General features: G+C 40.1%; 1 protein-coding gene across 1 annotated transcript in view; it reads right to left on the bottom strand.

Moving 5' to 3' along the window:
* Positions 1-1,067: 1,067 nt before the first annotated feature.
* Positions 1,068-15,494, bottom strand: part of LOC135684855 (uncharacterized) — a 48,736-nt gene continuing 34,309 nt past the window's right edge. The window contains exons 28-30 of the mRNA XM_065200539.2: positions 13,568-13,687; positions 7,262-13,047; positions 1,068-5,165 (exon numbers count right to left, since the gene is read on the bottom strand). Of these exons, the coding sequence (XP_065056611.2) occupies positions 1,703-5,165; positions 7,262-13,047; positions 13,568-13,687 (9,369 nt within the window). The 3' untranslated portion in view covers positions 1,068-1,702. The remainder of the gene's footprint in view (positions 5,166-7,261; positions 13,048-13,567; positions 13,688-15,494) is intronic.

Raw genomic sequence — 15,494 nt, 5'->3', positions numbered from 1 at the left:
AACCAAAGCACCTGGTTTCCTCGCTATGTTTGAAGAATGAAGTATCTGATTTGAGTTCAAAATTAGAAAATCGTTTTAGCAAAACTTTCTGTATTGAAGGCTTTCGCTGCGGTGGCTGAAGCTGAGGAACTGGTCACGTGTTGTTGCATGACCACGCGAAAAAGAAGTGTTTTACATTTTAAGACCGAAGTTTTGATTTGTGAAAGAGACAAGAAATTATGTACTGAATGAATTTCTGCTAGGCTTTTTTACGAAAATGAAAGCAAAAATGGAATCTAAGCTGATCTATAATGATGGGGGAGATTCATTTCGTGACACGCATCGCGTGCTTCGTAACACCAATAAGCAAATAAGAAAAATCAGAAAAGCTCCAATCCAGTATATTAAAATTAACTGAAATAAAAATTAAATCTATCCTCCTCGGAAAATGTGCCTTCCAGTTCAAACTTTTACGGATTTTTATGAAGCCGATTTGCGACTAATGCTTTTACTCCTAGTATTGGTCATATTTAGTCCTTTTACTCCTAGTTTTACTCCTAGGTTTGGTCATATTTAAAGCAGATATTTTAGAGTGCGCTGCTCGACATAGAGACCAGAAAACACGATGAGTAGCCAAAGGAATATAAGTTATAATGGTGCTTACATGTTTGATTACTGATGATATTTTTTTAAGTTTTGTGATAACCTCTTCTGTTTACTCTATAATATACTCATTTTCTCTATTTGATTTCTGTCCAGTAAGGATCGAATAATTGTGTATATATCTTGAGAGAAGACTCCAGCTTATTTGGCTAATTTATAAATTCAAAGTTTAGCAACTTCTATATAAGAACCTACAAATATTTTAGGGTCAATTGTGTTCTTATTTAAGTGAACAAAACCGTGCATTTTTAGGACAAAGGTTTTGGTAGTTCTTTTATGCGGATTTTGCTGTATTCGTTTATTTAAAAAAAAATTTCTTTAGTTGGACAAGAAAATCTTCAGGACACTTCGAAAGAACGGTTGCAGAAAAGTAACGAGAAGCAAGGACTCTGGCTGATAAACGTCAGTTATAAGACCGCTATCTGTTATAAGTTTGATAAGTTCTCCATAAACCGCTCAATACAAATTAACACAAGCAACCACGTCTACTTTTTATACGCGACAAAATTATCTTAATATCACCTCTGTCAAAGACTAATCCAATGGAGTAATTAAACCTTCTGATTGGTTAAACACATCCTGCAACGTATCAAATTGAATATTAGAAGCTTAGCAACACGTTAGATTTTGCTAAGCAAGAACACGGCCTATCATTAAGGCAGATATGCTGTTTCTTAGAGCTTGAGAAATAATCAGTGACACAGGCGAAGGTATTGAAGCTGAAGACAATGTGTGTTTCAGATCAGTTACCTTGCGGACTGAAAATAATAGCGATTCATTGGTTGAATCCATTCTGTGGACTAAATATATAGGGGTAAATATTAGATTGAATTATCGATTACTCTGGAACCTTGTACAGCCGAACGTTATATGGAATTTATGCAAAATATATAAACCACAAATTCAACCATTGATGATATAAATCTTTGGCAATTACCATTTTGGATGACAGCAAAACACAAAGTGGGAATGTCTGAAATTCATCACTAATTGTACCGAGCATTTAGATGACGACCTTGTTTATAAACAAAACACACCAAACTAAACTAACTAATAACTACTACTTCTTATCCAAAAAATCATGTAAAGCCTGGCTTATAGCAGGGCTGCAGGACCCAACGGTATGCTGCGACTCTGCGTCTCTAGTGCCTCCTTCAGTAACATATCTTTCTGCAACAATCTCCTCTCCATCGCAGATTGCCTCAAAAATGCGCCTAAACTCAACCAGGATTTCATCTGTCCTGAATCTCGCAGCAAGAAGCGCCTCAGCAGGTGGTCCGTCTGACGTATCCCCTGTAGTCTTCCACATGAGGCTTCGCGGTGCCATCTTCATCTCATCCAACTTCATTCCTTCAGTCAGTGCGTGATTTGCCCCTATCTTCAAAACAACATCTCTTCTCATCAACAACCTCGCTTTTCCTGTTGCTTCATTTCTTAATATTTTCAGTTTGCCAGTTCCTCGCTCTTTCCATTGATTCGTCTCATGATTAAATCGATACATTTTGACACGTTCTTCAAACAAAACTGTTTCATCTTCTTCCCCTGATTTCACTTCTACTTGTTTAAGTTGCACGATTGGTTCAAAATGAGCATCATGCTCTTCTTCAGTTTGACTTGTATTAGTTTTGGTCCCATCAAATAACTTCGCACCAGCATTCGCAAACCAACCTCGGTCTTCTTTTTTGAATCCGCTGTCCTTGTTGCTAGCCAACGTGGAAAAATCTAGTCCGGAAAATCCACCTCCAAATGTATTCTGCGTGCCAATTTGGTCTTCTTTAGGGCCGAGGTCTGCTGTTTCCTTTCCTGAAACAGCATTAGAAACATTCAAAGACGTATCACCGGATTGGTTTGAATCTTCTGTTTGGTCGGTGGTGACATCGTTTCCGTCCGGTTTTGGACTCGTCTGCTTTTCAAAATTGTCATCACTCGACATTTCTAGCTTCTCAAGACATTGCTGAACAGCATTTGCGAACCTGCGGCCTACTTCTGCAGACTTGAACTTTGCCGTAAATGTCTCATCTTTGGGCTCACCATCAGCGATATCAGCAATTGTCTTCCAAGTCCACGTGGTCTCCACACCTTGCTTTGGAGATGGCGTCATGCCAGGCTGGATGAAATGATTGGCACCCAGTTTGAAAACAACATCCCGACGCATGACAATTCTGGACTTATTGTCGTTTTTCTTGACGAGAATTTTCAGATCACCTACACCTCTTTCCTTCCACTGATTCAAATCACGATCGAGCCGGTACAATTTACATCTTTCAGCAAAGATGGCCTCTTCTTCCTCTTCGCCTGTCTTTGTTTCTTTCATTTCCAAAGAAACAATTGGCTTGAAATCAGCTAACCCTTGGGCATCCTCAGCACCGTCCTCGTGCTCTGTTTTCTCAGTGCCAGCAAACAAAGCTGTACCTTGCCCTTTAAATGCTTGCTGGCCACTGGTTCTTGCGTGAAAGCCAGCAAAAGCATTGTCCCCGGTGGCAACTAAATCTGAGAAGGATACTCCACTGCCACTGAATAAACCAAAACCTTGCGATAATTTTTCTGCATTTCCAGTGCTTGAACTCTTAGATGCAGTGTCTTGCACTGCTGAGCTTTCATGACGGTTCCTATTCTCTTCTTCAGGTGGAGCCGCAAAGAACATTGGTGGCAAAAGTAGTGCCTTTGCTCGCATCAACTCTCCCGCCGTCGGCTCTTTCACATATGTCACCACAACATCATCATCATCCTTCATAACAATTCTCTCCTCAATATCGACAACCTCTTTCTCAGCATCTTTGGTATCGTTCTGCAAAGCCTCAGATTCAGGACACCTTTCGCCAGCTTCTTTAGCCTTGTTTACTGCTTCGTCAAAGCAAGCTTTAAATTTCTGTGAAATGACGTCATTACGGAATCGCACGGCCAGTTTCTCGGCTTTTGGAACCTCGTCAGCAAAGTCTGCGTGTGTAAACCAAATCCAGCTGTTTTTAGTAGATGAATTTGCTTCGAGTTTCATGTTTCGATCAAAGGCGTGGTTGAATGCAATCTTCATGACTTGATCTCTTCTCATGAGAATCCTGCACTGCTCTGTTCTCTTATTCATCAAAATCTTCACGTGACCTCGGCCCCGTTCCTTCCACTCCCTTGCATCACTATCAAACCTGTATGCTTTTGCCCATTCATCAAATAACACTTCCTCATGCTCTTCACCAGAAGAACTTTCTATCTTGGTCAATGACACGAGGGCCCTTACTTCACCCATACAATCTTCACCTGCAAGTTGTCGCTCAGGGCTTCCTGGGGTCTGTGCCGTTTTGCGTTCCACATGACTTGGCTTCACATTTTCCAGTTCAATTACCCCCGTTTCAGCCTTTTGATGATCTGATTGTCCACCCCAATTAAAGTTACCAAAACTTGACTTAGTTTCAAAGCCCTTTGAGGTCACCGGAATCTCCTCCACAGCTTCTTTAGAAGCAGATGCGAACGAGAATGGTCCTTTACCAGAATCCCAATTGGTACTCAAAAAGGGAAACGACACTGAGCTTTGCTCATTTCCAGGAGTTCCAACTTGCGTAGCGACGGCTTCATCGCTGCGGTTTTCGTCACTTGTAATGGCTGGTTTATCAGAAAGTCCAAAAGAAAACAGCGTGCTGCTACCACCAAGACTTAATGGCCAGTTAAACTGTGTACTTTCAGACTCCTTTGTGCTCTGCTTTTCCAACGCAACGTCTGCGCTAGGTTCCTGAGAACTTTCTTCACTTGCTCCAGACCCAAATGAAAACAAAGACTGTCCACCAGACACAGGCCACATGAATGTGCTTTTAGCGACCGGCTTTTGCACAGTGGAAGCTTCAGTTTCCTTCATAGCAGATCCTTCATTTATCTTGCCTGCTGGTCTATTCTCAGATGATGCAGCAATAGCCATTCCCAGAGTCTCGACATTCTTGGGCTTATCGTACTCAATCTTACGCTCCCCGACCTCCAACATACCAGCTACGTCATTAAAGATTCGATTGAATTCGCTCATTACTTCTATACTTTGGAATTTTGCTGCAAATTTTTCTTCTTTAGGCGTTCCGTCTGAAAAATCAGCGGTCGTAAACCACACCAGCGTGTTTTTGCTGTTTGCCATAGGTTCAAGGTTCATTCCAGCTACAACACTGTGGTTTAAGCAAATTTTTTTCACATGATCCCGTCGCATTATCAATCTGGTCATGCCTTTTTCCTCATTCTTCAGAATCCTTAAATTCCCAACTCCACGTACTTTCCATTCTCGCAAAGCACCGTCAAACCGATACAACTTAGCACGTTCAGAAAATAAGACAATCTCACCCTCTTCCCCTGTTTCAGTTTCAATTTTCTTTAGCTGAACAATTGGGCTGAAAGAGGCCGAGCAATCTTCTTGGAACTTCTCGGGCGAAGAGGGGGCTGGAGCTGACACAGACGTGACGTCACTTCTGGCTGCGATTTCATCTACTTTTGATGTTGCAAACGTCTCAAAGAGCATTGGTTTCGGCGGTCCAGCTTTGACTTTCACCAATTTCCTGAAACGATTGTGGTTACGATCATTAACTAGCATTATAGGAAAATGATGACATGGAGGGGGTGGGGGAAGGAGACGGATTGATTAAAGCTAATCGACAAACTTATAGTATGAAGGCTCAAAATTGCTCTTTATGTTTTAGCGTTTTTAGGAAGTAGGTTCTTTGCTACCCTAGGTACTAGACTCCCTCTATATAAAAGTCTATCTTATCCCAACTGAACACTGAATTCCCAATGATCAGAGATCAATAATATAAAAAAAACAAGTCAAAAATGAATTAATAAAAGTTAATAAAATGCAATAAAATGAAAGAAAATAAAATAAAATCAAATCAAAAAACTATGGAGAAAACTAAAATTAAGAAAACAGAACCAAATTAAATTAATTTGAACAAAAATAAATAAAATTGAATTAAATAGAAAATTTCTTGAAGGATACTAAGCGAAGCCTTCAAGTTAAAAAACATCTGATTCTTTGGATATCTGAACTTTCAGAATGACTCGAATATTATGATTCCTTCAACTTTCTAATTCTTTTATTTGAATAAGCGCCCCCCTTCGAATTAGCGCCCACCTTCGAATAAGCGCCCCCTTCGAATAAGCACCCACCTTCGAATAAGCACCCACCTTCGAATAAGCACCCACCTCCGAATAAGCACCCACCTTCGAATACGCCCATATGGGGGACCATCGAACTATTTAAGAATAAAACTTCATATCGATTTTTCTCATTCTCAAAAGCTCTCATTCAACTGTTCATATCGTTTTCACTACTTAAACTGTTGTCCAATTTCATATAAAAATTCATATTAGTTCATCTTTTTCGATTAATTTTTCGAAGAGAGTTGTTAGTTGCAGCTGCTTATTTTGGATTCAGCTATAAAAAATAGGACAGGAAAATCTATCCTGGCTGCTACTAAATAAGCCCCCATCTTCGCATATACCCCCTGATTAAGCTATTCCATGTCCTATCCATCACATATTTTTGCGAAATAAGACCCGGGGGCTTATTCGAGGCCTTGCGGTAAAATTTTAACGGAGCATGCAATGAAACAAAACTCATTGAAAAATGGCATTCAGCAAATTGACAACATAGTCTTGTGACGTGTGTTACGTAAAAGAAAACAAATTATTGGCAACGAACATTTTTGTGTGACAAAACACGTTTTTATAGGAAACGGATGTACCAAGAATATGTGATTGGAGCCTGCCTTTGAAAAAATTTGTCAACTTCACTGCCGAGTAAAAATCCAGCCCTGAAAATAGCTCTGAATATACTAAAATGCCTTGGGACGGCAATGTGTCATCAAAGTTTGGAAATAAAATAAAACGCTTAAAGGCAACAGGATTTTGAAAGATAATTAGTAATAAAACGCCAAAACCAATGGTTATGTTAAGCCTAGTATGGTCTATAATACAAAGGTCGTCCCCAAATCATTTCCAAGGTATTTGCTCCTATTAATCAAAAAGGTATGGTACTTTATAAACGTTTTGGTCAATGTGAAGCTCGGTATAAAGGATGCACCAGTCAGCGATTTATCGATATAATAAAACAGCATATCCCATATATATTAAGCGAAAACTGTTCCAGAGACAAATCGGCATTGGTAAAAGTCATAACGTGCATATAAAATAAGGTTTCGAAAAATGTCCGCATTTGGAAGGGAATCCAGAGTGCGCCAAAACGTAATTTGACAACAGTTTTATAAATCATTGGGAATGCAATGGAACGTTTCTTAATTTATGTGTTTTTGTATATGTTAACATTAAAATATAAGACCCAGACTTGTGTTGACAAAGAAATCGTGTTTTTTTCTTGGAATCGTCAACAGCACGTTTCTCTTCAATCTTAGCTTTCCTGTAATTTTCAGTTCATTGCCCTTTACACTTTATCATGTTATCATGTTTATCAAAGTTCTTCAATCTTTGATCATACAAAATTGATCTCTCAAAAATTCTCAATTTTTTGACATCTAGCATCTTTCAATTTGACTATCCTTTGAAATTTAGACCTAGCTTCGTTTGGAATTAAAGTTGCCATAAAAGAGTAAGATGCAAGACGTAGTTTGGGAAAAAAGGCGAAAAAAATAAAACTTACTCGGAATTTGTGCTATCCTCTTCGCCAATCTGTGCATTGTAAAAAGGCTTTGGCAGGAGCAGTTTCTTGGCTTTGATTTGATCGTCATCGGACGGTAAAACTTCCTTTGTAAATTTAAGATCAAAATCCTCTACTTTTTCAATGTCCTTCTTCCTTGCAATTTCCTTCTTCCCGTCTTCTTTCTCCTTTGCCTCTGATGTTTCATTCTCTGTCTGTACTTTTGTTGGTCCTTCTGTCTCTGTTCTACTTGAAGCTTCAACTGCTTTATCAAACTCTTTCTCAAAGGCCATCAAAACGTCATGCGACTTGAAACGAACCGCAAATGTCTCTCTCCTCACCTCTCCGTCAGCAATGTCCGCTGTTGTTGTCCATATTCTCATTTTATCTGAGCTGGGCATCATTTTTAAACACATTCCAGGGATCAGAGCATGATTGGCACATAGTTTCCGAACCTGGTCCCTTCTCATTATTAAACGGCACTTTCCTTCCATGCCTTCTTTGCATAATATTTTCAACAGACCAACCCCCCTCTCTTTCCATTGCTTTGTTGCAGAGTCAAATCTATACAGCTTAGCTCTGTCAGAAAACAATATCACTTCGCTCTCCTCCCCAGTCTCTACGTTTTCCACTCTCTTCAAACTAACAACAGGGCTACAATGGAAATTAGAGTCATCCTCTTTGACTGGGCTTTCGGGAGTCTGAGGGGCACTGTTTCCTTTTAATGCGGAGCTGTTCTTGGGAGTGTCATCTGAGGTTGTAAAAATGTCCTTCCCGCCAGCTTTTGCAGAAAAAAGACCGTCCTTTGGTTGAACACTGGAAAAGAAAGACCCGGTTGGCGTGAAAAACTCTGTGTTATCCACTCTTGAACTCTGCTCACTTGGTGTAATATACAGACTGCGCTCTGGTGTACTGTTCTGTCCAATGGCATTTCCAAAATCGGATGGCGTTGAGAACAAGGGCCGGAAATCTTTGAAAAGTTTATTCTGCTCAGTCTTAGAAGTAAGTGGGCTTTCACAAGGTGGAGCTGGTTTTGGCGATGCCGAAGTGGCTCCTGTACGGGAAACAGTACAAGCTTCGCATTTAGTTTTGTCTCCATCGTTAGTAACTGCACACGAAGAGCATTCCCAGCTTCCTGGCTTTGGAGCAAACGAAGAGAAAGCCTTGATATTTGAATCAAGCGGTGAGCGCCTCAATGTTATCGTTGGAGATACGCTGTCTTTTGGAGTTGAAGGATTTTCTGTTTTACAACTCTCGCACGTTTTAGCTGTCAAGCTATTTCTAACTGAGCAAGTTGGACATTCCCAATGATCAGAGTTCGAGGACTCGTTAGCGCTACTTTTTTCATCACATTGGTCCTTGACAGTAGTAGAAGAGGGAACCTGAAATGATGGCATCCTGAATGAAGGCATTTGAAATGACGGAGCCGGGAAGGCTGATGCACTGGTACTGAATCCAGGGTTTGAGAAGGGACTGCCTTGATTTCCAAAAGGTGCAAGACCTTTAACTTGGCCAAATGGTGGTGCTGTGAAAATGCCAGGTTTAACTTCAGGGTTGCTAAAACTGTTAGTTGCACTAATGGAAAAACCAGACGGGGCTAGTTTTGCATTAGGGTTTGCTGTACTACAAGACACACATTTAGAATCAGCATTTTTGTTTGGAACCATGCAAGTGGGACATTCCCACGAGCCTTCAGTTGTTTTGAATTTTGCCCATATGTTTGTACCAGCAGGTTTCTCACTAGACCTTTGTTGTTGACCAAACACAGGTGGCTTTGAGACCCTGGCGTCAGGTTGTGCGTTAGGGTTTGCTGTGCTACAAGACACACATTTAGAATCAGCATTTTTGTTTTGAACCATGCAAGTGGGACATTCCCACGAGCCTTCAGTTGTTTTGAATTTTGCCCATATGTTTGTACCAGCAGGTTTCTCACTAGACCTTTGTTGTTGACCAAACACAGGTGGCTTTGAGACCCTGGCGTCAGGTTGTGCGTTAGGGTTTGCTGTGCTACAAGACACACATTTAGAATCAGCATTTTTGTTTTGAACCATGCAAGTGGGACATTCCCACGAGCCTTCAGTTGTTTTGAATTCTGCCCATATGTTTGTACCAGCAGGTTTCTCACTAGACCTTTGTTGTTGACCAAACACAGGTGGCTTTGAGACCCTGGCGTCAGGTTGTGCGTTAGGGTTTGCTGTGCTACAAGACACACATTTAGAATCAGCATTTTTGTTTTGAACCATGCAAGTGGGACATTCCCACGAGCCTTCAGTTGTTTTGAATTTTGCCCATATGTTTGTACCAGCAGGTTTCTCACTAGACATTTGTTGTTGACCAAACACAGGTGGCTTTGAGACCCTGGCGTCAGGTTGTGCGTTAGGGTTTGCTGTGCTACAAGACACACATTTAGAAACAGCATTTTTGTTTTGAACCATGCAAGTGGGACATTCCCACGAGCCTTCAGTTGTTTTGAATTTTGCCCATATGTTTGTACCAGCAGGTTTCTCACTAGACCTTTGTTGTTGACCAAACACAGGTGGCTTTGAGACCCTGGCGTCAGGTTGTGCGTTAGGGTTTGCTGTGCTACAAGACACACATTTAGAATCAGCATTTTTGTTTTGAACCATGCAAGTGGGACATTCCCACGAGCCTTCAGTTGTTTTGAATTTTGCCCATATGTTTGTACCAGCAGGTTTCTCACTAGACATTTGTTGTTGACCAAACACAGGTGGCTTTGAGACCCTGGCGTCAGGTTGTGCGTTAGGGTTTGCTGTGCTACAAGACACACATTTAGAAACAGCATTTTTGTTTGGAACCATGCAAGTGGGACATTCCCACGTGTTCTCTAACTTGAACTTGCTCAATAGTCTTACTTTTACGTCCTTTGGTTGATCTTTTTTTACACCACTTGGCGATGTTTCGCCTTGATTACTGTGGACATCTTTACTCGACACGCTAGACCTATCAAGCATCTTCGCTTGTTCTTTGCTTTGCTTCACGTCGCTTTCCTCTGTTTTCTCGAATTGTTTTTGTTCCTCATTGCTGCCAAGCAGTTTGTTGTCAGAGAGATACCGCTTTATCGTCTTTTGACATTCTTGGAAAACCTCTTTAAACTCGTCTGCAATTGCTTGTGTTTTGAATTTAACAGCAAACTGCTCGACCTTGGGTTCTCCATCTGCGTAGTCAGCACCCGAAACCCATACCCAGGCAGTTGCAGAAGTACCATGAGGCTTCAGCTCAATTTCAGGCATGGTTGGATGGTTCGCGGCGAGTTTTAACACTAGATCTCTACGCATCAAAACACGGCAATAATCAGTTTCCAGGTTACGGCTGAGTTTAATTTCCCCAACGCCACGTTCTTTCCATTGCTTTATCTCTGAGTCAAAACGGAAGAGCTTTGCCCTGTTTTTAAATAAATCAACATAACCTTCTTCACCAGTTTTCAAATCTGTTCTCTTTTCCAAGGCAACAATAGGTTTGAAATGCGGATCAAAGGCATCTGGGTCTTCACTCCCTTCTTTTTTGGGTGAGGTGAACAACATTGCCCCTGCTCCCATGAATCCCTTTGCAGAGAGACCCCCAGAAAATGCACTCTTGCCTTCTTTATTGCCTCCTACTAAATCTGCAAATGAGAGAAGCTTGCTTTCTTTTCCAATGCTAAAGGTTGTTTTGTTCGTTTCATCGCCAATGGCAGCAGCTAACCCTTTAGCACTTGCTGGCGTCTGTTGAGGCATATTTGTGACATGTTCTTTTAATTTTGTTTTCTTATCGTCACATCCTCTGCATCCGGAGCAAGGCGGATATGAACTTGGAGCAAAAAACGTCGACGGAAGCTGCAGACGGGCAGCCTTAGCACGATTGGCGAAACTTGCTTTTTTAACAAAAGTGACAAATATGTCATCATCGATCATTTGTACCACGTGAGGTACATGTTCCCCTCCTTCTATATTCTGCGGTGTCAGCCTATCTGAGTTCGAATCACTGTCTGCAGTTGGTATATTTCTTTGCGGCTCTTGGTCATAGAACTCAAAGTCCCCATCGCCATTGGCATAATACGAGTTCTCTTCTCCGTAATAAAAGTCGTCTCCATTGTAATAATCTCCGTCATAGTAGAAATAATCATTTTGGGGATGCCCCCAATCATCGTAGTACTGGTTACTGCCATCGTATGCTGCATCTTGATAATACCTGTCCTGCATTGTTTCCCAGTCACCCTGAAGAAACCGTCCCTGCTCAGCAGCATGTCCTGATGCCATCCCAGGCCCTTGGTTGGCATTCTGAGTGCCTCTTTGCACCGCAGCATTTATGTAATCGCCAGGCATCAGGTCACTAGTTTGTCCATCCTGAGTGTTGAAATTCGATGGGAAAGCAACTTGTTTCTGCATTTGACTTGCATTAGCCGTTAATGGGGTAGAGGCTTTCGGCGAATCCTGCTGTAATGCAAATGGGGACACGGTAAAAGGCGAGTTGCTTGGTTTTGCATCATCTGGCCTTCCAAAACTCAAAGATCCTGGTGAGGTTGATGACACAAAAGAATTCTGCAAAGCTGCTAAGAAAGGGTTATCAGGCGTGCTTGTTACTTCTTTATTCTCGGGGTTGCTGGTTGCAGCCGGGGATTTTCCAAAATCAAATTTGATTTTTGATGGATCAAAACCAAAAGAATAATTTGTGGTCGGTTTGCTTCCGGCGGGTCCAAAGTCCAATTTTGGTGTAGACACAACAGCAACTTTTTCTGCAGAGCCTTGTGATGTTTGCTCACTAGCTTGAGCACCTTCTTTACTAGAATTTTGACCAAATTTGAATGTGAATTTTGTAGCATCAAACTTGGAAAAACCACTTTCAGCTTGCTTGCCATCGACCTCGAGTACTTCAACAATTGGTTTTTCGCTGCTACTCTTTTCAGTGGCTTCATCGTGTGATTTTTCTAGCGACACATTTTGCTCGTCAACTTCAACATCTGTGCTCAAATTATTTGCGTCTCCAGTTACTGGAGTCCTGTTGTTCTCAAAGGCCTTTGAAAATTCATTTGCAGATTCTTCAGTTTTAAAACGAATGGCAAAGGTTTCTGGCTGGGGATTTTCCTCACTTGAATCAGCCGCAGTGTACCAGATAAATGTAGTAGCGGAGCCTTGCTTCTTGGTAAGAGTCATGTCAGAAGTTAGAAAATGATTAGCACAAACAATGAAAACCTTGTCTCTCCTCATGAGTATTCTTGTCTTCTTTGTTTCTCTATTCTTCAATATCTTGATGAAACCAATGCCTCTTTCTTTCCATTGTCCTTCGCTCAATCGATAAATTTTAGCAAACTCCTTGAAGACAACGTCCTCATTTTCTTCCCCAGTCGTGACATCAGACTTCTTTATCAGACTAACAACGGGCTCAACATGAAGTGTGTCATTGTACGAGTCTTCACCTTCACCGGGTGATGCATCTTCCCTAGCCGACTTGCCAGGACTAGACTTCTCTTCTGTCACACTTTTTTCTTGGGCATTCCCGCCAATTTCTACAGCTTCTCGCGTCTCTAACTCAGGCTCTTCCTCTATTTTCTCTACTGTCTCAGCAAGACCCGAAAAGAACCCAACTGGAAACACTGGTGCAGGTGAGAATGGATCCCATGACATTTCAGGCTCCAGCCTTGGCGTCAGATTGCCTGATCCCGAGGTCACATCATCTTTTGGTACATATGCAACTGAAGATGAACTCTCGTCAGTGTTTACGGAATGGTCTCGTCTCGGTTTGATAACAGTCTCATTTCCAGATTGGTTTGCTCGCATGTCAGACATTTCTCGCTGCATGAAAGCAAAAGAGAATCTAAAATCTAGTAACGAAACTCTACTGTTAGGTAACTAATGGTGACAAAATGTATAGTATGCCTTATAAAATAGAGTGGCCTATATTCTCCCATCAAAGATTTTTCATCCTAAGTTATTTGTGGATACAAAAGAGTAGATTACTAGCAACAAGACGAGAATAAAACCTAGCATAGATGTATTGAAGAACAGGGAAAAATTCGATCGAACTGGTTAATCAAAGAAAAGTTGCGGAGGAGTTGTTTACCGGGTAAACGTGTTTTAGATGTTAAGATAAACAGTCAAATATAGCAACGAAAATTGACCAAAAACACATTATGACAAAGAATGACTTTGGAGTAAGCGAAGCAGAAAAAAACATAAATTTATGTTCATGTTACGGAATCAGTACTCTTCTTAATGCACTGGTTTATTTGTGTTTTTCCTGCTTGCTGTTAAAAAAACGTCGCTCTGTAAGAAATAAATTTTGAAATACCTAAATAAATGCGGAAGATATTACCTCGAGCTTATGGATTCGTGCTGCAAGGACGGAAAATTCGTGATTTCTCACGGCCAGTTGCTCATGGAGGATTGAGTTTTCCAACACTAATTTGGATTCCGTTGCTGTTGCTGCATCATCCTTAAAATGAAAAAGACATTCTTGATTAGTAGGTTTGAATACCAAAGTGCAAGGGATACAACTTGCAATAGACCCGAACCTATAATTTGAAAAATATTTACTGAAGGAGACTTCTCTTGTATTTATTTTTGAGAAAATACTTTTCATTGTCTGTCTAATACACATTATGACAAAGAATGACTTTGTACAGATATGAAACTAGTTTTGGAGCAGACAAGAATTCCCAAGAATTTGACTATTGAAAACTGCAACTGAAGCACTCTGATGAGAAGGTCAAATTTTTCCACGAAAATATCATCGGACACCTTTGGTAGAAATCTTATTGTTTTACTGATAAATTCCAATAAATCCTTCTGCCTTGATTGAAATTTCGTACGTTATTTACAGAAGTGAGCTGCCCCACGACCTGATGCACATATCGGTTAAGTAAACAAGTTATGAATCACACTATTTGTAAAGATGCATGGCCTAAGCCTTTGGATAAACGCTTGAAAAAATACATTGCCTGGTAAGTTGGTATTCGTAACTGCAAAAAGGGTAATGGCCTGTTTACTGATAGGCTTTCATTCTTTCATAATATGTAAATAAACCCTTAGCGTTTATGCTTAACTGTCAAAATTTATGAGGAAATCCAAGTGGTATACTATAAACGAACGTTCAAGTGTCCAATCTGAACAAACGTCCAAATCAATAAGCACCGCGTCTGAATTAGTGCCCATGTCGAACAAGTGCTCAAACACAGGGCCTATTCAAATAATGCAACATATTATTGGCAACTTAGGCTGTAACATGAACAAAATATATATACATTTCACACTGATACGGATGAAGTTTAGCGGTTGTGTAAGCTACAATATTAATGAAAATGATAAAACCGCTTCTCAGTTTTTTCAAGTTAACTTCCAATAATATAGTGGCAGATCATTTATCGACAGTAACAGCAATAAAAAACCAAAAAAGCTTGGTTGAAAAACCAAACCAACTTAAAATATTCCTTTTCCGAAGTAATTAATTTATGAAAGCAAACAACCAAAAAATATAAAGTTCTAAAGTTGTTAACAAGCGCCCTAGACTCAAATAAAGACAAGAACATATTGCAGAAAAGATTGGCAATAGCTTTCGGTGCTATTTGCTTGCTGAATTGAAAAGACAACATTAAAGACAATTTTGGGAGAATAGACTTTACAAAAATACCTTAAAAATAGCTTTACAAAAAATAGTTTTTATCGAGCCTCGATATTGTTGAAAATTTCTGAGATGAGGCTAAAATTACTCCCTTAAGAAAGAAATTCAAATCTTCGCTACTATTTTTCTTACTCATGAAAACTTTTCAGGTTATAAGATCAATGCTTTTCAAATTTAGCTACTCGAAAACTGCCTCGAAAACTTTGCTTAAAAGCTTATAAAGATATTTCGATAGACAAGTCAAAATGTTGAGGAAATTAAAGCATGGGTATTTATTATTCTAAATGAACCCTTAAACTTCAACTTTAATCGAGCGTTTAAAATCTAAAAAAATCCCTTCTTAGAAAAAATGGGGAACAGGTTCTATTATAATCTACACACAAAAAAACTTAAAGGAAATGTTAAACCGGTTGAAAAGTGACGTAAGCAGGCTGGCATTTACTTTAGCCAGTAGCTGTTATTCTATAACTTCTTCTAAGGCTAGTCTATGTCAAATAATACCCCAATACAATTATTTTAAAACTTCATAGAAAAACAACTGTTTAAACTCCCTTAGACATTACAACTTTCCAATGAGATATTCCTCTAACCTGGGACAAATGATTAGAAAATTGGAATCCTA

The sequence above is a fragment of the Rhopilema esculentum genome, chromosome 21 (genome assembly GCF_057945365.1).
Source record: "Rhopilema esculentum isolate cy_ngs chromosome 21, ASM5794536v1, whole genome shotgun sequence".
Lineage (NCBI taxonomy): Eukaryota > Metazoa > Cnidaria > Scyphozoa > Rhizostomeae > Rhizostomatidae > Rhopilema > Rhopilema esculentum.
This window is presented reverse-complemented; position numbering and strand designations above follow the sequence as displayed.